Below are 27,645 nucleotides of genomic sequence, written 5' to 3' on the forward strand. Positions count from 1 at the left end.
ACTGAATGCACGAGATACCTCAAGTGTGCAAATCCTTGGGCAGGGGGCAAAATTGAAAGGTTTGACGAAGAATATAAGTAGAAAAGAGATGAGCAGGAACTAGGTGAGCGCAAATCTACTGTGAGTTCTGAGAAGAAAGTTACTTTTAAATTGCAATGGATAAGAAAAATGAGCGTGACAGAGGACAAACCATAGCCCAACTTCATCGAGAAGAGAATTTTCCTTGGGACATTGTATACACCTTTAAGTTTTGGGAAGAAGGATTGCCAAGAACTGTAATTAAGGGAGTTGCTGCTTTATAGTCAGGAAGGATTAAGAGCAGCTCTGAAAGATGTGGAGTACCTCTGTTCCCACTGACAACAGCAGAGTTTGAAAGTGCACATAGTACTCGTAAACCTTAGGAAAGAAAAGTCAGTGAGAAATGCAGATGATTTTTCTGGAGAGAGTGAAAAAATACCGACAAGAATTACAAGAATATTTTAAGCCATTTTCATGAATAACCCAAGGATTTCTCCCTATGGGAGCAAATTTCACTTCTTGCTCGTTTCCATCTGTATCATGCAGTGTTTTAATTATGCAGCAGCCTCAACAAATAGATTGTCACAGCATTTTAGAGTAGCTAATTCTAATCAAAATGCTAGCAGAAGATAGGATAATGTCTTTATTGATTTGGCTTAGTTTAACCCACACGCTTCTATTCGCTAATGACTTGAACAATTCAGGATATTATATCCACCAAAAAAAAAAAACCCTTATGTTGTGAAAATATTAAGACTTGGATACACCCTGAAAATCAAAGTACTACAAAGTACAAACTCAGGATTCTCCACAGCTATTCAAAAGCAGCTCAAAATAATTTTAAAAGCTTGATCAAAATATTCTAAAAAGAATGGGTTGGATAAAATATTTTAAGATCTGAAATAAGCATATCACTCTCTAGTTGAAATAAATATGTTACTAACCACGGCAAAACAAATGAGAACAGATATATAACACCTGATATAAACATAAATTAACATAGTGCACAAAAGTCACTGGATATAAAGCTCATTACACCTTCTGACCCTACATTTCAACTGGAAAGCAGCTACACTAGGAAAAATTTAGGAATGCACTTGATGTGTGTTCTCTTCAATAACAGATATAGCTATTGTCATTCCCTATACCATACTATATGCTATTAATTTACCCAGAGAATTTCCAAAATTATAATTAAATTAATTGATATCCATAATTTCTGTTCTTCAGGGTTTTTTTTACTCAATTTCAGTAGCCAGGTACTACGACGATAATGTACCTGGTTATTCAAATGGAACTGAACTTTAGTGATAAACAATCAAGATATTTATAACTGCTCACTATAGGCCAAACACGCATTTAGGAGTGGATAATTCTTTTCCAAGAATAATTCTAAAGACAATTCATTCCTGATGAATGCAGCTGGCCCTTGATCTCTTTTTAGAGAAAGTGCAAGGCTGATTCACTGACTGGGAGTAATACACTGAGCTACGGAATAAACTACTGCATGGCAACAATCAAAGGTTTAAGGCACCAGGCAAGCTAGGACACATAGAAAAACATGATCGTTTTCCTTGTGTTATCTTCCTAACTTTGAAAGTAAATTACAAAATCCGTGGCAATGACGTTATTTCATATTTGTGCATATCAGGAGCTCCCTATAAAGTATTACCTTGTAATTTGGTGTATATACCACGATTCACTCCTTGTTTTTGTTTTTAAAAATTCTCAGAGCACAAATAACTTCTGTGTAATCAAGCTGGAGATAGAAAATAACCTACAGGTGTAACAACTTTTTTGAATGAACAAATAGGAACATATTACAAAAAGCTGCTTTGGTGAAATCTGCATCTGACAGAGGTGAAGAGTGGTGACTAACGATGTCAAAGAAAGGACATGTACATGGCTTGTGTATTTTTGTCAAATTGAATATGCATAATTTTGTTGTAGATAGCAAGTTAGCTAATCAACAAACCACACCCTTAAAATGAGATACATGTAAAGCAAAAATGTATAGATTTTAGAGAAGAATTTCAGAATAACAGATCACCTCAAATTTGAATTTCTTAGAAGAGTCCAAATGACTGAAGACCTTCACATGCTATACATTTACATACTCAGAGAAAAAAACAAAACAAAACAAAACAAATCTTGCCTTACCCGGCCAACTAGTATTGGTTCAGGTCCAGAAAATTCTTCTAATACAAACATCTGATTCCAAACCCAGCCTCTCTTGGAACGGTTCAAAACTCTTTGTTCTTCAGTTAGCCTTTTTAGTCCTGTACTAGATCCACTTGGTAGTACTTGAGATTGATTCATTGGAGCCATACAAATGGAAGGAAGGACAGTAATCCATAATATTATTAATGAAGTCCATGTATCCATAAGCATTTCCGTTAGTCTTTCTGGCATTGTACCACAAGCTATGCAAATCACCACAGAAATGAAATTATTATTTTGTTTTCCTCCAAACTGTAGCAATCCAATTCATCATGCAGTACAGAACATTTACTTACAGCTCCTCCATGTGTTTACAGCACAGTCAAGGTAAAAATAGTTTAGATTATAAAAACATGATCCATTGAGTTTTCCAGTCATTAAAGATCCCTGGTGGAAGGAAAAAAAAAAAAAAGAAAAAAAAAGGTCAAATCAGTGACTAAAGAGCTTGGGAAAGCATTCTGAAAGATCTTATTTACTTTTGTGTCATAAACAAGCCATATTAGGTTTTACATTTGTAGTATGTAATACTAGTGCATATTGAATGGGTTAAAAAAAATAAATGATTCTGTGAATTCCTTCATTGCCTGAAATATTGAGAGAAGCCCCAGAGAAATGATTACACACACTCGGGAAAGCGTTTTACTTGCAGTTTGTCTTAGCATCTGAAGAAGCTCCTGGCCTCCTTGCTAGCCTGTACTTTTTATGCAGTCAACTATAAACACTTAACACGTCAAATAATAAAAGTCAAACAAAATAATGTAACTTGCGTACAGACTTACTCTCCTTTCCGCCACAAGAAAAAGAAAAATTACTTCTAATAAGCGTACAAGGCTCCAGCAGTACATTCTCATGTCAGCAATCACCTCGCTGCAGCAGCACACAGCTCAGCAAAACCTTCACAGCCCAGCAGAGGACCAGGACAGGTAAGTCCACTATGAAATCCATCACCCCAAAAACAGACCACAACCAGAACTGAAGGCAGCTCATTTATGCACATCTGCACTACAGGACTCCCAGCGTCTCCCTCTCGCTTTCAGAGAAAACACAGGGTCAGATCTTATTTCAAAGACATTTTCCTTGATGGGCAGTTGAGAGCATTTTGTCTTTCTTTGCCCACCCACTCTTTCATGTATTAGAAGTCCACATCAGGTTTCATCTCAGTGTAAATATTCCTTGAAATGGACAAACAAGTTAATGTAGCAGGGCTTGCTAATGCCACAGTGATTGGCAAAACCTGAAATGCAGCCATGGATCACTTAGAAAGACAGATGGGACATGGCTGGGGGAGAAGGACTGCATTACAGCTACTCTAACGAGGCTGGTGTTTTGTAAAAAGATTCCTGATACATTTTCATCGACTGATTCATTTTCATCGACTGATTCATATCCAAACACTCTCATGAGAAACCACTATATACAAGATAGGTAGAAATGTCTACTCTTAAGCTTATGCTGTGTTTTAGGCTGTTTTTTTTCCACTTTAAAATGAGTTCCTAGTGTTGCACGTCTATGAAAATCTTGGGGGGTTGGGTTTTTTTTGGGAGGTGAGTGGTTTGGTTTTGTTGGTGTTTTTTTTTTTTTTTTGGTTCTTACACACTCATGGAAGAAAATAGCTGAAAACATGAATAACACCAGTAAAAGTCAACTAGTTTTTTTAAAGCAAACAATGTAAAAAGTCATTTTTTTTAAACTTCAGTAATTGCCAAAGCAACTGTGAAATCTGTTGCATGAAAATCTGAAACTGTGAGAAACTTGTCTTGTTAAAAGGGAGAAGAGCTGTTATCAAACTAAAACTCAATATCTCAAATAGCATGGAAGAATGGTAAGCTAATAGCGCAGTGCTTTGACAATGCATCAAGAATGAGGTGAATACCCATTACAGAAGTAACCGTGGCTTAGAAACATCGTTTAGGCCTCGCTGCCGACTGAGACGGAATGAAAGAAATCAGAGAATACAATGTGCTTTTGCAATGAAATTTTGGGAAAAATGTGAGGGAAGCAAGACAGGCCTTCAATCTCTTGGCACTCTCTCAATCCCAGAAAAGGGAAAAGGATAAGGAGGAAACAGTCTAATTGCTTGATGGGAAGGGTCTGTAAAGTCACCCTCTGAAAACCCTCTTTGGTCTAGGGAATTAACTGGAGGTTTCAGCTTCTGCTTTCTGGCACACGTTAAAAAGCTAGATTTCCTGGAGCACGTTTGGTGCTAGAAGAGAGAAACAGCCAAACTTTCAATGCAAACAGTAAAGTTTGTTTGTATGGGATCCTTGTGCATACATGAGTGGACTTGTTCGTGCGTGTCTCTGCCAGGGGACAGATTTTTCTGGTTCCTTCAATGGAGCAAGAATTGAAACACAGGGAAAATAGAACCACTGTAAAACAGAATAATAGACATAATCTTCAAACAATATTCAGGATTAAATTCAAAACCAGAGGCATAAATTGAAAACCCAACTTGAGAGTCCTTTTGTATAGCTGAGAATTTTCAGTGTTTATATACAAAGTGATTTTTGACGCAGAAATACAGGCCCACCAGAAACAGAATAATACATTATACCTTTGCCTAAGGAAGCTTTAAAAAGAACCCAAGTGGGCCGTGACTGACTTTCTTACTCTGCCAGTACAAATTGGTATAGTTCTTTTTACTACAGGACAAATTAATAAAAGTAAAGCACATCTTTTCATATTCAAGAGGCTTTTTGAAAACAATTCCTAATTAATCTACACAGGCTGCCTTCTAAAAGAGATTAAATAAATGAGATAAAACAATACGATGCTCACAGAAACATTTTTGTTTGAAGAAAGAACAGGATATTTGTTTTTCAGACTGCCACTCTGAATCCTTGGCAAGCATTAAGTTCCTTTCAGCGCATCCCTGCTCAGTTCCTCCCCCAGACTCCCCACCTGTTACTCTTCACTTACTCCAATCAAATGTAGGTCCTATCCGCTACCACTAAAGCAGATGATTCATTTTGACTGGATTGTCCTCACGGTAGCTCCCTATTCAGCAATACCTTAAGGCAAACAAGAGTCAAAAGCACACCAAAAATCTTAGTAATGCACATACCATGTCATTAAACCTGATTTAATGAAATAACCCGGTGAAGAGTACAGTTACACAAGCTCAATGAACACAAAACTGCGAGATTCTCAAGTACCAACAGGAAAGTTAGGCAAGTGTTAGTGCAAGGTAAAGAAAAAATCTGATGGGACTTTAGCATGTATCAGTGCGTGACAGTAGAGCTGGATGAATTTCTCTACAGTTCAACCTAGACTCCTGGAGCATGTTGAGATTTATTTGAGAAAGAGACTCTCATTTGTGATTCGCTGCTGTATCAGTGAATCATGGAATTTTCTTTGTGCAACGTATGGAGATTGTCCTCTCCCCAAATTTCTTTACCAAATTTGGAAATGAATTGTCTTCTCCATTCCTGGAAGCGGAACACCATGTATATGGTTGGGAGCTGACGGAAGCCATTATTATATACTCAGCCCTACAACTTTCATATTGGCTAACACAAAAAAATCAAGAAATGCCTGGTAGTTAAATTATAATCCTCTGGATTAGATGCACAGGAGAAATTGATATTGGCAACTGAAACAGGCTACTCTAGCAAGATTAAAAAGCCAGGTGTGGAGGGAGATCTGGCAATGAGGGAAGACTAGCAGGTGAGGCACAGTAGTGTTTTCCTTTCTTGTATTATGCCAGGGTCTAAAGAAGTAGTGAGCATGGAATAACAGCAAGATTATTCCAGTGAAGCCAGAACCACCCTTGACAAGAACATGGCCCTCAAAGAGTATCTTTCCACCCTCATAAAGATTTTGCTCATAGAAGCATAATTTGTGCTTTGAATTTCCAGGTATGGCCCTGAGCTGTTTTCTTTTTAACAAAACTTCACTGTTCCTCTAAGTGGTTTCCCTGTATAGTGTACGATATATACAACTATAGATACAACCCTACTCCAGCAAAGCTGTTCACAAAACAGCTTTAGCTCTCCATGCATCCCTGAGAGGGGAAGTGATATTTAAATACAAAGAATTTCTTTAACGTAGCAAATAGATGAAAGAAAACGTGACACTATGTCAGGTAGCAGAGATTCAGATAACTGCCTTATGTTTCAAAAACAGAAGAGTGGATTCATAAATTTTGTTCTCCATGCACAACCTATAGAGAAATACAGATAAAGCTGAGCGATTTGTTTCCCACTTAGGTATGTGCTGATACACTTTTCGAAAAATACTATTCTATTAAGAGGAACATGCATCTTAGAGCACTACTTGTACAACTCTAGGCCACAGAGTGCGTAAGTTTTATTCAAGTACAACACGGAAAGTGATTACAATGAAGTAGAAGTTTATAACCTAACACTAGAACATAGTGTTTGCATACCAACTACAGAAATTAATGTAATATACATAGCAACCTCTTTTGGAACTAAAAATCTATGTAGGTTACTTGTGCGAGTGAACTGCCTGCATAAAGGTAGAGTCAGGTACGACAGTAGGTAGTTATAGCAGATATACTAACCGACGACAGCTCTCATTTTGTATACGAGTGGTGGAAAGCTTTACGATGGCTAGCATATCCAATGTGACTAATTTTGTTACAATTACTTTAGAATCATCTTGCATCTTTAAAGGGTGAACACTGGAACGCAGCAGATTTGTTAAGATCAATAAAGTTAATAAAACTAGTTCAATATATATTAATAAAACTAGTTTAATATATAAAGTTCTTATTGAAAAAGAAGGAAAAGTAAGATCACAAAAAGCTTTAAAAAAATCAATTTATTTTTAGGTTTCAAACCACAGAATATCTATCTGGTCAAGCAAAACACTTTATTACAATGCTAGTGCATTGATTTACACCGTGATCCTAGGTTAAAAGATTTTAGAGCCACTCTAGTGTTTCTTCATGTAAGGGACACAGAGGGTTGTTGTAACAATTGCAACAAAGTTTTTTTTCTTTCATTCTGTATTTACCTTATCATTTTAGTGATGATACACAACAGCTAAGCCCTTTGACCTCACTATTTCATTAGGGATTTTATCAATTCCTAAACAACTGATGTTGTTCAAGGGCACAGCGACGTGCCCTCGTGGCCAAAAAGGCCAATGGCATCCTGGGGTGCATCAAGAGGATTGTGGCCAGCACATCAAGGGAGGTCATCCTGCCCCTCTACTTTGCCTTGGAGAAGCCGCACCTGGAGTGCTGTGCCCAGTTCTGGGCTCCCCGGTTCAAGAAGGACAGGGAACTGCTGGGGAGGGTGCAGCAAAGGGCTACCAGGATGATTAGGGGACTGGAACACCTCTCTTATGAAGAAAGGCTGAGGGATTTGGGTCTCTTCAGTCTGGAAAAAAGACGCCTGAGGGGGGACCTTATCAACACTTATAAATAGTTAAAGGGTGGGTGTCAGGAGGGTGGGGCCAGGCTCTTTTCAGTGGTGCCCAGGGACAGGACAAGAGGTAATGGACGCAAACTTGAGCATAGGAAGTTCCACCTAAACGTGAGGAGGAACTTCTTTACTTTGAGGGTGCAGAGCACTGGAACAGGCTGCCCAGAGAGGGGGTGGAGTCTCCAACTCTGGAGACGTTCAAAACCCGCCTGGACGCGTTCATGTCCAACCTGCACTAGGTGACCCTGCTCTGGCAGGGGGATTGGACTAGATGATCTCCAGAGGTCCCTTCCAACCCTATGATTCTATGAATTGTTATTAAGGTTAAAAAAACCACAAAAATCCCACCAACTTGAAGTACTGGTTTATTTAAATAAGCTACACTAAAGATGCCAGACAAAAATTAGTGATTTTTGCCTAAAGCAGAGGGTTTGGGTCAGAATTTTCAGGATCTTTTATGTTTTGTACATTAAATAACCTCTTCCACATGCATTCAGAGGACTGATATCAAACTGCCACAATATGAGGAGGTAAACAATACATAAAGGCAATGGAATTCCAGTGAAAACGTTTTAGGTATCTTTATGCATAATCTCTACCTTTGATGCCCACTCCATGTAAGCAAATCCGCATTACAATGCAAGCAGCCTCGAATAATTGATGAGAGGTGTTCATGTACTGATCACCTAGCGAGTTCCAACTGGCACTGTGCGACAGCAGGCAGAGAGCCCCTGCATTCTGCATGCTTCCCGTGGAGCCCTGAGATTCCATGCGACCCACGTGGGCTTTTGGGTCCAGAAGAATGTATTTATTTTAATTTCTGCCAGAAATAAGGACCCTTATTCTGGCAAGCAGAGCTGTGGGCAACAGTTTTATCATAGGTTAGGAGAATAAAATAGGAAAGTTAATCAGGTGGCCTTGACAAGAATTTACATCTTGTGACTTTCTTTATCTGAAATTCCTTAAGCAACAACGAGTTTCTCTTTACGCTATCACAGGTTTCCCATGGCTCATGGTCAGGTATTGTATTTCCCCCGTCAAAGGTCTGCAAACTTGGGATCCATTCTGACAGCCTGTGCACAGGTATACGCATTTTGTACCTTTTGGTGTTTCCTTTGTTAACATACAAGCAAATTCTTTGTTATTGTTTAAGTTACCTCTTTTTTTTTTTCCTTCCCCTCTGGCCCTTTCTCTCCTTCCTGTTTTTTTCTCCCCACAGTAGCTAGAATATCTTTTGGGGTTTTTTTTGGCTTCACACTGTTCTTCCTGTTCCTTAAGCTCTTTGTGTTTACTTTTACTACTGCAGGTATCAGCGATGCCACCACTTGTGCTTACTAGTCCCCTTTCTCAAGGATTCAGACAGGGTCCTTTTCCATCAATAGCAGCAACATGATGCAAAGCCTTCCCACCGTGGGAAGCACAATTATCTTTCCTTCATTGATCCTCTTTTGGCAGCACAATAGGGCCTTAACTTTTCAATAGTAAAAATATAAGGCCTTAGCAATCCAGTCTTAGTTGTAGGAATAATTCTTACTCCTAAGGGAACTGTGGTATGGACTTTAATTTGCCATTAAAGCAGAACAAAACCAAAGTCCCTCAGAATAGAACTATCAAGACACCATAAACAACAAATAATCATGACATCCTTGCCTGCGTAACTTTGCTACACATTCATTGTGTGTCCAGTACATATCCATCATATTGTATCTGAAACTGATTTTAAATTACCTTGGATAAGGCAGCATTCTCATGTTTCTGCTGCAAAGGAATAAGGACTTCTTGCCATAAGGAATAACTATTATTCTTCAGCGGATTACTCACATGTGTAAAGGTTACTCACCCCCAAAAAACTAAAAAGCAATTCTCCACCTTACTGCGAGATGAAGAGGGACTGAGGCTGTAATCAGACATGCAACTACGGCAGTAGCTGAGATGATGCTTACAGTGCCCACTAAGTGCCACTCGCACGCCCTGCTAGACTTCGCTGCCTCTCTCCTCTGCCAGCATAACTGTGTAGTCACTCCCTAACCCAGTTCTGTCAAAATGATCTTGTTAACTTAAACGCTTTTAATAGTAAGGTGTTTTTAAAACCAAATCATTTTGACAGAGCTGGGTTAGGCCATTGCTTATGCTATTCTTCCACCAAGAGCAATTTTAATTTCAGGGTTTTGCCCCCCCCCACCCCCAACATGCCAGCTACATGTTTCCAATAATTCTTCTCCATCCCCATTCCTTTCTTCACCTTCACTGCTGTTTACTATCCCTGCGATTGTGCTATTTGCAAAGCAACACTGCAAGCCAGATGAGTGAAATGTGGGTTTTACAAAAAATTGCAACAAACCCCTGATTCAAGCAGTCCTTTCCTTCAAGTTTATAAGCCAGATGATTGCACTGATCCAGCTTACAGCATGGCTGCACAAGCAGTTGCATCAGCACAACTGAAGAGCCCATAAACTACAGCACAACACCACAAAGTTTTGCAAACAGCTGTGCTGCCCAAGAGCACATGAAGTTTGACTTCACGCTTTAGAGAGCAGTTGGACAAATAGTTGAATCAACAAAACTGAGAGGAGGATAACTTCGGAAAAGAGGAGAGAACAAGCAATTAGGGACCCTGATGGACTCCTAGTATCTAACCATGGCAGTCTGATGCAGCTCCAATCATGGATGCTGGCAGATTTTAGGGATGGAAACCTCTCCCGTCTCAGCCGCAGCCAGGCTGGCGTCGGATGTGCTGCTCTGAGCGCAGCCCCTCTCAGGAGAACTCCCTGGGATCCTGACCACCAGCAGCACCGGCTACCGCACAGCGGAGAGGGGCTGCACGCAGCTGCCAGCCAAGCACCTGAAATTTCCTCCCAGGCACAGCCCCAAATCATAATCATGCTTTGTAGCTGCTCTAAATTTCACTGACTAACAGTGATTTTAAGGGACTGTTATGTCACCCGGAGTTAACCGTAACATCGAAAAGCATTACCCACACGTCCTTTCCTTTGGCCAAGCACCTGAAATTTCAAAGGAAGGAAAATGAGATGGGAAATGTTACGTTAACTCTGTTATAGCAGCAGGGTGACATACACGTGAAGTATACTTTGTGCTGTCAGAGATGTGCAGGAGAGGATCCTGCAATACAAGTGCAAATCAATTGTCCAAGTTCATTTTGATATATTACGTGTGGCAATTTGCTTATGGCTGTCCAGAGAACCAAAGGCAGTTATGTAAAGAATTATTTATTTCAGCAAGAACGGTAACAGACACTACCTCTCTCTCATTTGGTCTTAGATGTTGTGTCCTACACACACACACACAGAGCACCCACTGTGCAAAGCTATGCCACCTTATTTTTTATGCTTAGTCATGCATTGCTGCCCTTTATAGTTAAAGACATCTGGACAGTTTGTTACGTTAAGTTAGTTATTAAGCTTGTATCAAATGCCAAGGGACCGTTTTAAGCACAGTGTTCATCAGTCTTTGCATCAAGCATATGGCTGCTGGAATCCATCTATTTGCACTGAGGTAATAACAGACATGCAGAAATATACATGCCAGCACAGAAATGCAATAGTTTCCTCAGTATTTAGACCATTAACATTTATTGGGAGATTTATTCATCTATCTGTAAGATTATTATTAGCAAAAGCAGGTTACTTCAGTTTTAGGGGCCTGTTTCAGAGGCCGAGGTAAGGAAGGGTTAGAAAGGCTTCTCTAAGATAAAATCTTCTTCCTTAGTTTCCTTACCCCTTTGGTTTCCCTAGGAAACACTGCGACTGGTGTTCTGAAGCAGAGATGAGGCTCCTACAGGATATAGGTCATTACACAACTTGACTAATGCTTTGGGATAAAGAGAAAATGATATGCACATCACATTGAAATATATCTTCTTTAATCAAAGTAATATATTGTAACAAATTGCTCGTTATTCTTTGATTGCTTAACATGATACTTTATCATATCTACAAAGTCTATTTTATGTTACTGACTACCTACATGTTTTTTAAACTTTTTGGCAAAGATGTACTTTCAGGAAATCCTTTTTTTAAAAAACAAAAAACCCTGGCCCTGTGATGTCATGCTGATGTTTAACTTCTATTGGAAACCATACAATTTCTTATTGGGGATATGTTTTTTACTCTTCAATAGTAAATTCAACGTGGGCCAACTTTAAAGCTGCCAGGGCTCAGATACTGGAAAGCTGTCAGTCTTTCCAAAAGCGTTCACTATTTTACAGAACCAGAGTGCATGTAAAAAAATACCGAGTGTGTTGTTAGCACTTTCAAACTATTTTTTTCTACTTTATTTTACTATTACTTGCATTGTGTAGTGCTCAGGAATTCCAGTCCTGAATCCAGCTGTGCCAGACTTTGGACAGGTACAGGACCAAGAGGCAGAATGTGCTCCACTGTCTGTGGCTGAGTAGTATGACTTGTTTGATTGCATTTCCTCTCCAATGAAATTAGTATGTACAACATGTTGGGAGCTTGGGGGGTTTTGTTGGATTTTTTTTTTTTTTTTTTTTAATTTTTCATGACAGCTGATACCAAAAGAATAGGCATTAAAATCATAGAATGGGTTAGGCTGGAAGGGTCCTTATAGCTATTTTAGATCTACTGTAGAACAAAAGGTATCTGCAAACTTCCTTTCAACCTCTTATACTTAAAAAAGAAAAAAAAAAAAAAAAGATTTGTTTTCAGGTTTCCAGAATGTGTGTCAAAACATCAGTTCACCTCACACCCTTGTGCTGAGAAGCTCGTGATGCTGGCTCAAAACAGAGAGGGAAGAAAGTCAAAATCTGTTTGAACAACGAAGGTGGTCCAGAAACTTAAACATGACAAAAATAGCTGTATCCGTATATTGTTTTTGTTCTATAGTAAGAGGAAGAAAGGAACTGAAGTACTTTTTTATTCTCTACAGTCCACTGATTAAAGCGATTTTCCTGTGACTAAAATAGAACTGAATTACATATAGATTTAATAGCTTCAGCTCATGCCAACCTCATCTCTCAAACCGATGCTCATTTTTACGAGGGTGTATTACATAATTTGAAGACCTGTATCACTTTTAAAGGAGAGAGGGGAAGAAAAGCAAGTTGTGCACAACATGAAGAGACCTCATAAAAAGGCAAACAGATTGGCCTGCGACTGAGAATTAGGTGTTAACCATGCTCTGCCTAGGGCATCGTTTATCATGAGAGTTTCAGCAGCTGGGATGTGCTTATCCTGTACTTGCTGAAAAGTGTTTAAATATTAATGGAGGACATAAATATCTTCCTTTCTGGGCTTCTTTTTCAGTCTTTTTTTGATATACAACAGAGCTTTTATTTTCATTGGTTTTCTTCAGAGAGAGTATTAGGTACTTTCTATATAATTAAACAAAAAATAATAATTAAGGAAAAACTCACAAGTTTTCCTGATGTATTCTGATTAAACTAAGAATATAAAATTATGACTGGTCATCATGATTTAGTGAAAGCTATGTAAACTTTTCAGCCATATGCATATTTGTGTGTACATAAAAAAATCTTTAAAAAGTAAAAATGTGAACATAACTGGACGTTTTTAACTACATACGGTACTTCTGCAGTAAAGCTACTGAAATCTTTTTGGCTAAAACACATGAAATTAGAAATGAATTTTGCATCATTAAATTTGATGGCAGTTTTATCATCAACTCATTTGAATTGTTTGGAAAGAATTGGGGTCCTCCAACATGAAACTTCTTTTGCAGTTGCCAGGTTGAGTGGGGTTTTTTGGTGGGGGTTTTTTTCAGTCTAACTTTTGGAAATGTGCAAAAAATAAAGGTCACAGGCTAGAATACAGAATTCAATCCAAACTTCAGCAACATAAGAATTAAGTTCTGATGATCTGTTACTTACATGGCAATCATAGCTGTTCCATTTAATTCAAAAGAGGTTCACATCTAAAGTGTTGCTCAATTGCAAAACTCAACTAATTAATTTCACTACATGTGAATGCATACAGTCCATTTGCATTAGTATTCAGGGGCTTCAATATAATGATTTATATATATGTATTAAAACCCCATAAAAATAATCATATACACGTGTATATTTTATATGATAATCGGTGATTGCAAAGGAAATGAATTTAAATGGTTACCTGAGTTCCTCAAATTAGGCTGAGCATTGGTTCCCTGGAGTAAGCTACTTCGACCGAACGTACACCAAATTAGAGTTGCAACAGTGAACTAATGGCTGCCAAGACTAAGTGCTTTCATAATGTTTTGAACTCCCACATCCAGTTGCAACAAACTGAGCGAGATACTCTGAGAAACACCTTCCTGAGCTTGCCTATGACTTAGGCACCGCAGGGTACAGTAGACACTTCCCATGGAAGGTTTCACTTATTCAGATCTAGGACCAGTTGACATTACTAATTTCAAATCTAAGCCAAGGTGATGATCATTCTCAATGCAAAAGATTTTCACAAGACACATCATGCCCTACAGCTTGGAAAATCAAGTCTATGAGTATTATCATTGCAACCCATGGATACAGGCTAGTCTCATGACTAAGGCAGACAGAAATCAGTCTCCTACCTGGAGTCAGATGCTTTAAACTATCTGTTGGTAACTGAACTGGTTCAGAAATCACCTTTCCTTTTCAGCTTGCACTTATCACTCCAGATACCATCAGTACCCCAATGTTTTTGAACATTTTATTAATATAGTTGAAATGTCACTGTGCTGATGTTATTTACTTGGTTGACAAAATGAAAAACATGCTGAACAGATTCCAGAACAAAGGGCTGGGGAAGTGGGGGGGGAGGGGGGAGAATATATCTATACACGTTTGAAATCTCAAAATGAACTTGATTTTGTTCTGTTTCTATCTACTGCTCAAATAGTTATGTTCAGAAAGCTATGAAGTGAGCCACCTTTTCTATGGCAACAACACTAAGAAAAATGTTGAGTTTCCATCATCTGATTTAATTCTATTGATGCGATCTTATGGTAGCGATGATGTTTAAAATGTTCCAAGCTCAAAATGCCTTAGCATTTCCCTCCCACTGAAAGAATTTAGTTTGTATTATTTTAATCTCATAGTTGAAATATTATGATACAACTATAGTGTATACTGTAAGCATAGAATTGTCATTATTAACAGTATATCCAAAAAGTCAGGCTCTGATAATATCAAAATGGAAAACAGAATAGAAGAGGAATACTGTTAAGATATACAGGATCTTACAGTTATTAGATATGCTATAAAAATATCTGTTCATACTACATAGCATGAGCAGTTGCTTTCTGTTACAGAGTGTGTATAATCACCTTTTTAGAGATAGGCAGCACCAAGAGCTTAAAGTACGCATTCATATTTCCTTCTTGTTCATAAACTTAGAGGTCAGTATTTTTTCTCCTTGAAAGTCTCAAGTTTTGGAAATTAAATTATCTGTATGTATCAAGGGTCAAATGGGTGGGTTCCAGGCCCCTAATTTCAGTAAGTCGCTGAAAAAGTCCCAGCTAAAGTCTGTAGGGCACTTAGGTCTTCTGAAATGAAGATCTTAAAAACTGAAACCGTCAACTGTGTAAGAAATAGAATGAAAAATCAGGAAGTACTTCATGGGGTAATAGACCTAAATCTATACACATGGCAGATTGAGTGTTCTTACTTGTAACAGTTCTATATCCTGAAGAAGGGAGTACCAGTATATTTTTTTTCTAGAGAAGACAATGCAGCCTATGTTAACAATGATACAAATAAAGCGTCCAGGGATCAATTACTTTATTTGGTAAAGGTGCAATATTACTGCAAAAAATTCTGAAGATTACAAATGACAAAGAAAGTGAATTTAAATCTGATTGTGGGACTACTTCCCCCTTTACAACTCTCTTTTGGACTTCAGTAGCAGGAGCTGATGGGAATGACTGGGGTACACTGAAAAAGCACTGAGCGACTTCATCTAAGAAGTACTGTACCTCATCTCACAGAGATGAAAACTGGTGGGTTTTTTTTAAGTGAAAGGTAAAAGGAGTAGATATCCTATACAAGGATACTTCTTACTAAAACCAGCTGCATTTGTTAAGCAGGCACACGTACTTCTTACTTATTTTTTAATATAGAAGAAAATGTCCAAAGTTAGTTTCTTGGCTAGCAGCCTGCTCAGTTAACACATTGCTCACCTGGATAACTTAAGAACCAACTTGCATGAAATGATTCAATCTTCAAGGACACTGAAGGCCCTCAGCTTACAACTAGACACGGAAATCAAAGTTATTTAAAGCCAGCATGCGAGTTTTTAAAAAAGATGGGAGAGGTAGTCAATAGCAAGCCTAGGAAGAAGCTAGCAGAAAGCTGTGCTCATTCCGTATGCACTAAGGTGGAACAATAAGGCTGAATGGATGAAAACCTTAGTCTAGAATATCACATAATAATCACTTCCCTTCCTTGGGTTTTCCTGTTGCAAACATTCATACAATCAGGCTAGGAGGTGAGAATACAGAGAGCTTTGGGGTTTTGATGTTATCACGTTTTATGGTTGTGAAATTTGATAATTTCACAGGTATGCAAAATACTAACTTCTTCTTGCTGCTTTATAATTTTATTTAAGACAGGTAAAACGTACACTAGGGCAATTTTTCAGTCTTCCGAATGTATGTATTATTTACTTATATTTACTGAGAAGCCTATTGTGAAGTCTCTTCATAACAGCCTGGTATCGAACGTAGAAAAAGAATATTGTTCATACGGAAGTACTGCGTATTTCTCTTTATCCTTATTGTAAAGAAACTCTTGAAGAATTTCCAAAAGAGGATGAACGAAGTTAAGAGGATTCTTTATCTATAGCTTTGGTAGTTATCAGCTCTATTCTTTAATTGAAATTGAAGTAAGCAGCTGTTAGCTTCCCTCCCATTAAGCACTAACACGGTAGATTTGAAACAATGAACAGTTAATGCTATTTGATATCTTAAAATCAGCACCCCCCAAAAAACATCTGGCTGCAATAGCCACAGACACAAATGCCAAGTCGTTTATGCGATCAAGTTGCCTGTTCAGAAGCATCAGCTTTTATGAAAGTTGCATGAGTATTTATTCCTACTTTCAGAGGAAAGAAAGAACTGTTTGCATGGAACGGAGCATGTGTGTTTGTGCCCGTCTGAACGAGCAGAGGAGGGAGGGAGAAGTGAGGGTATGGAGTTTGATACCTGTTGGCAACACGAGCAGGTTTGTGTAACGCCGTTATGTGCCAGGTTGGATTGATTCCACTCTATTTAGTCTGGTACTAAACATAAACTGTTTGAATTGAGACAGATTCAAGACATGACTGAACAGCAGTGAACCACAAAGGAATTTCTGCCTATGTTAAGTGGTGTCACCTTCATGGCGGTAGGCAGTGTCTAAATAAGGATTTGAATTAATCTCTTCTATAATATCCACACAGAAGCTGCCACGGGCTTTCTGTGCTGAAGCTTTGCAGTGCCTCCCAGGCTCCCCAGCCAAGCACCGCACACAGGTCTGATACTGTCTAGCAGGGATGCTGTCTGACAGCTCGGGGCTCCCGATTGGGATGCTGCTACCCAGCAGATAGTGTAGCCAAGCAGAATATAAGGATGTGTTACTCCTCTGCCTTCCTCAAAGAGAAGATGAAGCATTTAGTGGAACAGCCTGCTTCAGGGGTCGACAGGCTCCTGCATTTCTTCTCTGGGAGCTCGGCAGTCATACAACTAACGAGCGACTGGAGCTAAGGGGCTTTCTCCCTCTCCAAAGTTTCAAGCGGGTGCATTATCTGTTTAGTCAACCAAAGAAAGGGAAGGAAAACAACTTGTGGGACAGGGATGACTCCTGGCTAGTTATGGCTAGAGATTCATTCCCATCTCCGCTTTTAAGAGGAAGAGCAGTATTTCCAGGATGCTTTCCTCTCTGAAAGTAGGAAAGGAGGCTATCATACCATTCCTATGTATTTATTTATCTAGGGGGTGCAAAGCTTTGTGGGGAGAGAAGACGGTGATAAATCAGGGGGATTTCCCCCCTTCATGGTTCTTCCAGCCTCCTCCTCCCTCATTTACATATCTGGCTGGTGGGTGATTTTTATTCTCAGCACGAAAACTGCAATCTATTTCAATGCATGAATGCAGCCCTGCATCTATTCAACACAGTGAAATAGCCCAGAGATTTATTGTACTAAATAAGAAAACAAGGAAAAGAAACGGGTTCTCCAGCCTTGGAAGCAACCCTCTGTGATCCGAAGTCCTCCCGATCCTTTAACGGGGGTGAAAGAAGGGAAAAAAAACCACCCCAAACCCACCCGAAAAACAAAACAGGAGGGAGAACAGACACACCACCACCTCCTCCCAAGGGAATAATAAAAAAAAAAAAAAATCCTAACTAGCATCCCATGACATTTTCATTATCGGGAATTTCAAAACATCCGACTTAATGAGCCACTACAGTTCAGCCTAATACCATACCTATTAACGAGGAAGGCACTCGCACAGTGCACCTTGCAAGAACACAGACACTAAGTCAAAAAGAAATCTATGGAGAGACAGCCCTCTGCCAGCAAGACATAAATAATATTAATAAAATGAATACTCACTCTTTCAAGGACCAAGGAAACCGCCTGCTGACAGCCACTTCACGCACGGATTGAAAGGGTGAGGTAAAAAACACTAGCCTGTCCCTGTGAACAGGCAGGATTCTCCAGATTTTCTTTTCATGCTTTTTGAGGCTGCTGATGCTGGAGGAGATGCTGGTTACTCAGCGTCTCGGGTTTCTGTGCCTGCATGCTAAAGTGCAGTTATTAATTTCTCCCCTTTGCACAAGCCAGCGGCAGCAGCACGTCTCCGGGAAAGCAGGGATATTCCAAATAAATCCACTAATTCCGGGTCTGAGCGCTCCAACGTGCCTGCCTGCCAAATGTAACTGTGAAGTGATGTGGAAAAGTGAGCTGGGAGCCTCCCCTGACAGCTCTTATTGGGCTGATCTCGGAGGCAGGTCTAGCGCTTGGAAATTCGTGTAAGCAGTTTTGGGTGGTGGTTTTTCCCCCCCCCTCCCCTCTCCCTCTCCCTCCGCACCCCCCCACCCCGCCTTCCACAGGCGAAGCACACAACTTTTCCTCACACCCCGACGCCGCTCCTTCCCCGCCGCCGCCAACTCCGCGCCGGGGCATCTCCCTCAGGCCGGGCGGGAAGGGCGCGGGGAGGCCGGGCTCTGAGACGCCCGCGGGGCCCGGGTCGGCGGAGCAGGACGGCGGGGCCGGGACGCGGCCGCAGCGCCGGCGGAGGGGCAGGAAGAGCGGCGGCGAAGCGCGGCGGGGGCGGGAAGGAGCCCCCCGGGCGCTGAGTCGATGGCCGCCGCCGAGGGGAAGCCGGGGCCGCCGGGAGACGGGCGGGGACGGGGGGACGCGGCGGCGGGAGGGGGCAGGAGCCCGGGGCGGGCGGCGGGGGGATAGTCGTTCGCCTCCCTGACAGGCGGCGCGGGAGAGACGGGCGGGCGCTCCGGGCACAGGGAGGGCATCCTTTAAAAAACCCTTCTACAAACAAGCCCCCAAGAACTGCAGGCGTTTAAATTTTCTCCTCTGCTGTTTTAAAGCTAAGGGTGGCAACCAAAGCATAAGCAGGAGCCTGAACCAGCCTAAACGCAGAACAGAGCCAAGACCTCCACACGGCAAGAGGTAGCTGAAGGGCAACCAAGGCACAGTATGTTGTTGACCATGGCCCCGCTTCCAGACCCTCTTTGTGAGGGACAGTGCTCGTGTCCTCCACGCTTGCGGAGGGCTGGGAAGACCCTGAGCACCAAGCATCCTCAGCTGCCTCCCACTTCCCAGAGCTGGAGCTTGCTCGTCCCCTTCAGAGGGCTCAGCAGGGCTGAGGAACACCCAGCCAGCACCACACCAGAGGTCAAAGTGACCCCTTTACCCACCTTCTTTATTAATGGAGCTTATGAGGTTTCTTCCTTTATATGCTGCATGTATTATCTATTAGAAGATTAAATGTATTATATTTAATAATTGCATGCATCATAGCTCAAAGTGTTACCACCACCTGTATTTTTTTCCCCAGTTTAATGTTTACCAGTAGAGAAGCACAAGGTATGGACACGGGCAGGTACAGACAACAACTCTTAAAATGGAGGACTGATCCAACACGTCACCACTACTGCTGTGGAAGCTTAAGTGCACTTGGTTCCATCCTCTTTCTCCAACTTTCCTTGACCAGTATTATATTGTGTTTAAGATCAGCATTCAGTGTGGTGCTGTATTATTGAAGCTGGCTTGTTTTGCTCAACTTTATTTTTAAATATCTGGTCATCTTAAACTCATTCATATAATCTGAAAACCTTTTAACCTTAAACAAAAAAAAAAAATAAGATGACTACATTGTTGAAGATCTACTAAGATTACAGAACGTGGACCCTAGTATTCCTCTATATAGTAAGAATATCATATAACTTAATTTCATGATTGCTAATCTTATTTTTCATGCTGATACTGTGTGTACGTGCATGCATGCAAGACAGTGAACAAGAAGAAGGGAGAGACCTGCATTTGGAGCTCTTAGGTGCTTCGCTTTATTTTAACTAATGCAAGTTACTGCAGGTAGCAGGTGCATTTCTTCTTGCATAAATATTCATTCTGAAGAGTCTCAAACTTATCAGAATGTAGCAAAACGTACCCAGAATTTGGCATTTTTCAATGGCAAGGAAGACAAACATCTAACTATTTCTTTGCTTCCCTCAGCCCAAACGTTTACTTTCCCAAACTGTGAGCCTGGGATGATTCCTTGGAGAAGGATGGATATAAAATACACAATACTTGGTTGAAGCCGGCAGAGCGCCTTGAGGGAAATACAAAACACTCTGCAGTGCAATAGATAGCATCAGAAATGTGGCTTCCCTTTACCTGGGGTTCCACTGAGGCAAAGGAGTATTTTTCTCCCCCATCCTTACCCCAGCTGAACAACACAGTGAGACTATAGATGCTGCCACAAGGAAGCATGAAGATATTTAGCCTGTCTCTACTCCTGGTGATTAACAGTTTTCAAACTTTTTTTTTTTGGTGGGGGTGGGTGGTGTCAGTAATAGTAGCTGTGCACCTTGTTTTCATTTCTATTAATAATACCTGATGGAAGGAACCAAGAATAAAAATACTTCCTCATAAGAATGTGTCAGATCCCTTATATCTGCGCTTTAAGTAGATCATACAGTTGTCTGTGGGAAGAAAGCTAATGGTAGAGGTTGTACCTCCAAGTACAGCTTAAAAGTTTAGTTTTTGTTTTGATTTCAACCTTTGACTTTTGCCATTTGTTCTATGTGACCTTTCTTACAGTTGGAAATTACTGGGGCAAATGCTATGCTCTTTCATCCTCAAGTTGTTGTAGGAGAGGGTGGTAAGTGTCTTGTTCAAGTAGATTATGTCATCCATGGATTCCCCTGCTGGAAAGCCTTTCAGATGATGGAGTAAGCCTTGACAGAAAGAAATGCATAGATTCATATTTAATTTAAAAATAATCTTGGAATAGCAAAGGAAAATTTACAACTTTCTGCATCCTGTCCAAATTAAATGATTTAATGATATTTATCAGAGAGAGATATACGGACATACACAACATCACGTAGCACTGATGAGTATGCTCGCTAAAAATTGCTTCCTCTTAAATACATATTACAAGGAAGATACTTCTGTCTCCTAAATGGTCATTTCTTTTTCTTTATTTTAAAGCAAAAAGCAGCTCTGACTCCAATTGAAATGGGATCAAGATTTTTAGTTTAGTAACTGTAGTGAAGAAAAATAATCTGCAAAATGTATGTGACTGAATATGTCCTGGATCAAACTGGAATTCAATTTTTCATATTAAATCTTTGTAAGCAGAAAAAAAATTACACAGAACCTTCACAAAATGCATTGGTTTGTGGTGTGGAAGGTTGTTCTTTGTTTATATTTTTTGCCTTATTTTTGTGACTTTTTGTTGTGTGTTTTTTAGTTTCTGTGTTTTTGGAGTGGTTTGGTCCCCCTCATCCCCCTGGGATTTTTTGTTTTGTTTGGTTGTTTTTATTTGTTTCGGTTTGGGGTTTTTTGACTGATTGTGACTGATGGGGGGGGGTGGGGGGCATAAATCAATATCTACTTGGAAGAGAACCTGGAGATTTTCTTCCCTATTTATTTTTATGAGTAAGAAGGATTAAAACCCTAATGTGACTTCTCATTCATACACAGACAGGAGATACCTGTCTGTCATCTAAAAATGTGTGGCATAATGGAATACAAGCATGTTTTCAACCTTTTATGTTTCTGTGAAAACAGTTGTTGATTATCATATAATTCTTTGTTCCTCAGCATTGCAAAGCAGTGCAATAAACTGTTCTCTGAAGACAGAGAATTTAGACCTTACTGCTTAAAAATATTCAATAGAAGTGACTTGAAATGAGCTCTTCAGGGGCAACTCAATCACAACACAGCCTTACAAGGGCTGCTGCTGATGTAAGTGTTCAGCGTCATCTCATTTAAATAACAATGCAAAAGTCAGGAACTTGAAAGGGGTGGGGAGGAGAGTGAAGGGAAGCATGCCTGGAAAAGAAACCACTGTGTTAATTCCTCATATTCAGATTTTATTCCATCACCTAGTAATGAGATATTTCCCTCAAAGTATCAGTAGCTGATTTCAGTTTTTAATATACAATATAGGGCCTGATCCAAAATTACCTGAGGTTAATGAGTCCAGTGTGAATTACCTGATTAAGATAAATGACTTTACTGCAAGCAACTTTTGCTTACAGGGATTACTACTAGCATGCCACTCCAAAGTAATATTAATACAAAATTAATAACTGCTCTGAAAATTACTAAAGCAAGTTTACAGAATAGTGGTGTATCCTACCATTATCCTATTAAAGCTTTAAATTCAATGCTGTTTGCTCAGGCAATATCCAAACGCTCTACCTAGTTTGTACCTTTTGCTCAAGTTATGTGAGGGATTATCCCTAAATTTAATTTGCTTTGAAAGGCTAGAATTCACATTCCATAAACTAAGAAGAAACAAGATAAGTCCAGAACATTTCTGAATAAAATAAGCGCTTTTATCAGTTCAGCATGCCAGTACAGAGGCATAATTACCTTTAGAACATAGGTTCTTATCACTGTCTTACAACCTTTAAAAGCTGCATGTATACTGTTATCACAAGTTGGTTATCATGAAAAATAATGATCCCCTGTGTTTGGGAAGTCACTGACAACACCTGTAACTTTAAAAAGTTCATTACATAATGCTTACAACCCATACTAAGATTAAAACAAAGGAAATTATACAAATGGCCCATGAGATAAAACTATATGTTTGGGGGTAGGCTTTTGTTTTTTTGTACTGACAGAAATTCATGGCTTCATTTTCATTTTAACAGGGAAAGCTAGAAACACTGAGGAACCTAAGTGAGGAATTTGCAGAGGAATGCCAAGTCTTTATAGAGATCAAAACAGGTTAAAATTCTATATCCAACACTGGAACAGAAAGCTTGAAAAACCCCACTGAAGAAAGAACAGACCACAGAGCAGCAGCATCCGTAAGTGACAAAAATTATTCTCAATCACCTAAAAATACTTGCTTTCCAGTCTGGCCTTCTGTCAAAGACATCTAATCAAAGTCCATTCCCTTATTTCTTCTCGTGTATCGAGTAACAAATGCATTGATTTTTGACTAAGTTACCTTTTCTTTGATTGGACAAACATTCTCATAGCCATGCAAATTCCATTTCCAGCCCATGGACTGTCAAACGGAAAGAAAAGGTTTAACCCAACAGCAGCACTGGGGCTTTTGGGCCCTTAGCAAATCCTCTTCTCATCCCAAAATTACTCCATTTAGTAAAATAAAACATAACTAGTTCTGAGCCCCCTTCACTCTCTAGAGATTTTAAAATATAAAACACACAACTACTAATTTGTGTACCATATGCCCCAGTGATATTATGGAGTGCATACAAATAACAACACATTATCAGGTTTTATTATTCCTTGGGTACCGTTTGTAATTTTGATTAGTTGCTGTCAGGTTGACTATTAGAAAAACAAATATTTGTTTTGTACATCAAACTCTAAGATAAGGACAAAAGAAAATTATAGCAAGCAAGGCAATCAACCATTTTTTGTACATTAATGTTCTGGATACAATTTGTAAAGTTAATCTGCTTTTACTTTTCAATATGCCTTGTGAGTGTAGGTAACTGGATTGGTTTCAGAAGCTGTGCAAATATTTTTTGCTCTACCTCAAGTGCCCTCTAGTGTGCAGTAACTAAGCAGGTTAATTTTTTTTTTCTTTTTCCTAACAGCCACTCTTTTAAATCCCAAGCGTAACACTGCTTTTTGTATCAGAGCAAAGAGAAATTCAGTGTTCACTGCATTAATTGTGTGGATATAAATGAGTTGTCTCCTCTATGTAAAATCAAATCATGCTCTTTACTGTCATGTTTTTATTCTTAGAGATATTAGTTAAATAAAGCCCAATAATTCTTCCAGACATTGCACAACTGTTGTTGAGATACAAACAGTTTTCAGTGTTATCAGAATCAAAACAACAGCCTTCCCTATCTGCAAAAGGAAATTAACATATTCATCAGCAAAATGTGACCTTAGTTCAAGATTTAACAACAAACCCCCTAATTATGCTTTTAGAGTTTTGTTGTTTGGTTGTAGGGGGTTTTTTAAATATATTTTTAAAGTGCTGGACACCACTGATAATCTTAGCTTTTAAAGTTATTTTTAGCTGTTCTCAGCAAACACAAACACCCTCTATAAATACACACTAATTTGTGAAAAACTGAAGTACTCATATAGACACATATATCCCATTCTTTAAGGCCTTACTCAATCACTTGCTGATATTAAAAGTGCTTTTTGTCACCATTTTAGAAAACAAGTAATTCTACATGGATATAAATCAAAAAAATGACCGAGGCACACATGTAACAAGTTCTGTGTGTTCTCATCTGTCCTTCTGTTACGCTGATGTGCTCAGTCAAATTCTGACATTACGCAGTGGGACAAGTTGCGTCATGTCTGTCAGCGATATGAAGTTCTGTACAATGCTGCTTTTTGGCTGCAGGAGGCAATGCATGCAGCCAAGCGGTTTTAGGCTGTTTAACTGCTACATCAGCAGGACAGAAGGCAGAGAAAGAAGAAAGGGAGGACAGGAAGAGAGAGGATGTTGGGAGGTAGCAGTTTCGAGACCAGACCAGGTACAGCTCCGAGAACAAAGAATGAAAAATATCCATAAGTACCTGCGAGAGGTAGGTGTTTAACTGAATGGTATTTCTAAGGGGCTCCCCTGTATTTAAAAAAGCAGACTTAACACTTGAGGTACACACCTGACTTTCTCCACTGCGCAAATGAGTTTATTTTGGGGGGAAACCATTGAAGACTTTTTCCATTCCTCATATCATTGTGGTCTGACTTCAGAGCCAAGTACTCACTTTCAAGCGGGATTTACCATAAAATTCTATGATAATAGCAAGCTTAAGCATACTCTAAATAAAACAGATTTCTAATGGACTTCTAACTGAGAGCTGATGTAAGAGGGATGGGTGGATCCCAGGGGAGATGAAATGCTTGCATATACTAGGGATATGCTACAAGGTGAGCGAACTGAATCTTTTATAAGTTCTAAATCAGTAGGACTTCCTACAAGTGGAAAGAGTAATCATGCCTGTATCTTGGCTAGTGCTGTGGTTGTAGGGCTGTGGTTTCCAAGTGAGGTGCTGAGAGAAGCCAACAGGATTGTTTCCTGTTTGCTAGCTTAGACTCCACCCCGCTTGGAGTGTTGGCTCTTTTGAATGTTATTTTTTGTAACTTAAGTATTCCTCACGCATTCCACAGAGAATATAATTTTCTAACATATAGTTTTCTAATAGCCTATCTTAGGTCCATGTGACAATGATAACAGGCAAACAAACTAGAGGTAGTTGTGGTTATTAATAGAAGCAAAAGGAAATGTAGCACAAGCCTCAGGTTTCAGCATATACGACCCGAAGAAACTCCCAGAAAGGTAGTTTTTCATACCCCATAACTCAAATCTAATAGCCACACAAGCCGAAGTTCGGCTGCTAGTCCAAATCACATTTGTCTTTCCATTCTGAATGCAGTGACAGATTAGGAGTATCTGCTTATTTCAGAGTTCTTTTCTCCTGAGATTTCTGTTTTGTTTCTTTAATTAAGAAGGTAAGTCAACACATTGCCCACAAAGTGATTTTTTTCAGCAGATGCTGACATCATAGTTTGGCAGACTGATCTAATAAATAAATAAATATTTTCTGGTGCATATGTAACAAATATTGCTAATGAAGGAGAATATAAATCATTTAAATCCCCGGGTCTTAATGCTGGAGTACTGCTCTTTTTCAGTAAGCAGCTAAAACAGCAGAGTACGTAGAAGAATCATTTTACTGAAAAGAACTAGTGTTAATGCCAGTAATTTAGTGAATCAAGTAAATACCTCCTGAAATATTATTCTACATCTATTTAAGAACTTTGATAGGTGGTGCTTATTGTTAAATAGTAGTAAAATCAAGTGAATAAGTATCTGAGACTGAGGTGCTGGAAATAACGTCCCCCACAGGAAACGACATGAAAATGATTGTTATTTTTTGATCCTCAGCTTCTTTGCAAGCTATTTGAAGTGAAGAGACAGCAGTAAAAGGCAGTGTTCTCCGTGAATTACTTGAGCCAAATAAACCAACTTTGGCGTAACGGAAGCAATAGTGGGGCCCGATTCACTCCTGTGCTAATTTCACTTATTCCAGTTTAATGCTGGAGTAACACTGTGGTAAAAGATGACACATTTTTATTTAAATTAAAATCTCTAATATTAATCAAATATTTATAAGAATATATAACAAATAATTGTGGCAAACATTGCATAATAAAGATGAAAGGGAAATTAACCTTGTGAATTTTTAAGCTGAAGAATAAAGACCATTACATTAATAAGACTTAATTATATCATTAAATATTTAAAATTATGTCCTCTAATAAATGTTTTTATTTAACATATTTCTTTTTTATCTATTACTTTAGTAAAATGCCTTTAAGATATGAACAAAAACTCAGCAGAGCTTTTTTTTTTTTGATAGTCATGCAATTAAAGAAAAAGCAAGAAGGGAGCCATATGTTACCTCTTCAACTCAAGGTCAGCTCAGGGGATAGAACAATCTGTACTTCCAGAAGCCTCAAGCTCCCTGCTTGGATGGGCTGGTGAGGGGCTGCATCTTTGCTAAGCACTTTTTTTCAATTATTCTTTTCTTTTTCTAGGACTAGCTTGGGTCTGTCTGTGCTAATGAACTAAGTTATGCTAGCACAAATAAATTGCCGTCCGTGTTTCCAGCATTCCGTTTAACATGTAACCCTATTAAAAAGGGTATAGAGGACAGCATGTTCAAAGACCCACTGCTAGCCTGCCCTGGTGAGTCCTCCCTTGCTGTCACTGACAGAACACAGGTGGAAAAGCAACAGCTGGAAGCTCTCAGGAAAGCTTCAGGGAAGTCAGCACCTCACAAGCAAGGGAAAGGCTCAGTTTGCTCGCAAAGGATTGGAGGGTACAAGCTTTGCAAGGAATATTACCCACCCCATCATCCCTGTGTCAATTCTTTTCCTTACGTTGATTTATCCCAGTTTATCGTCTTCAGATTTTTACTACAATTCTACAAAACAGAAATCCAAGTAAGAGTTACAGCAAAAAGCTTCAATTCAAACCAAATGCCAGGCAACAATTCAACCCACAACAAGGTTTAGTCCTACCAGAAAGAACTTTTGTCCTCCGGCACGCCTCCAAAACTTTTAATGTCTTTCTATAATTATGGCACTTCAAAGTAACATTTATGTCTCTCCAGTTGTTCTTTCTGCCTCAGCTCTACCTATAAACCCCACACCCAGGTAGCCCACATGTCTCAGCCTTCCCCTGAAAAACTGTGACATGCACTTGCAGAAACACTGATTAAAATCAAATGGCAAAACACCAACAAATCAAATCTAACTCATCAGCATTTCGGATTTATCAGAGGCTACAATTTAATGATGCT

At 39.4% G+C, this 27,645-nt stretch overlaps 1 protein-coding gene across 5 annotated transcripts in view; it reads right to left on the bottom strand.

Annotated features, from left to right (window-relative positions):
- The window catches only part of CDH8 (cadherin 8), a 210,036-nt gene that overhangs the window by 130,434 nt on the left and 51,957 nt on the right, over positions 1–27,645 (bottom strand). For 4 of the 5 annotated variants that reach the window (XR_012586484.1, XR_012586483.1, XM_074582881.1 and 1 more), the window contains exons 1-3: positions 18,185–18,561; positions 2,535–2,625; positions 2,179–2,441 (exon numbers count right to left, since the gene is read on the bottom strand). Coding sequence is in view for 3 of the 5 variants with exons in the window: in XM_074582881.1 (XP_074438982.1) it covers positions 2,179–2,441; positions 2,535–2,616 (345 nt within the window). In the remaining 2 variants the exon portion in view is untranslated. Of the gene's footprint in view, positions 1–2,178; positions 2,442–2,534; positions 2,626–18,184; positions 18,562–27,645 lie in introns of those variants that run through there. The other variant, XM_074582880.1, reaches the window with a different exon arrangement.

The sequence above is a fragment of the Larus michahellis genome, chromosome 4 (assembly GCF_964199755.1).
Source record: "Larus michahellis chromosome 4, bLarMic1.1, whole genome shotgun sequence".
NCBI lineage: Eukaryota > Metazoa > Chordata > Aves > Charadriiformes > Laridae > Larus > Larus michahellis.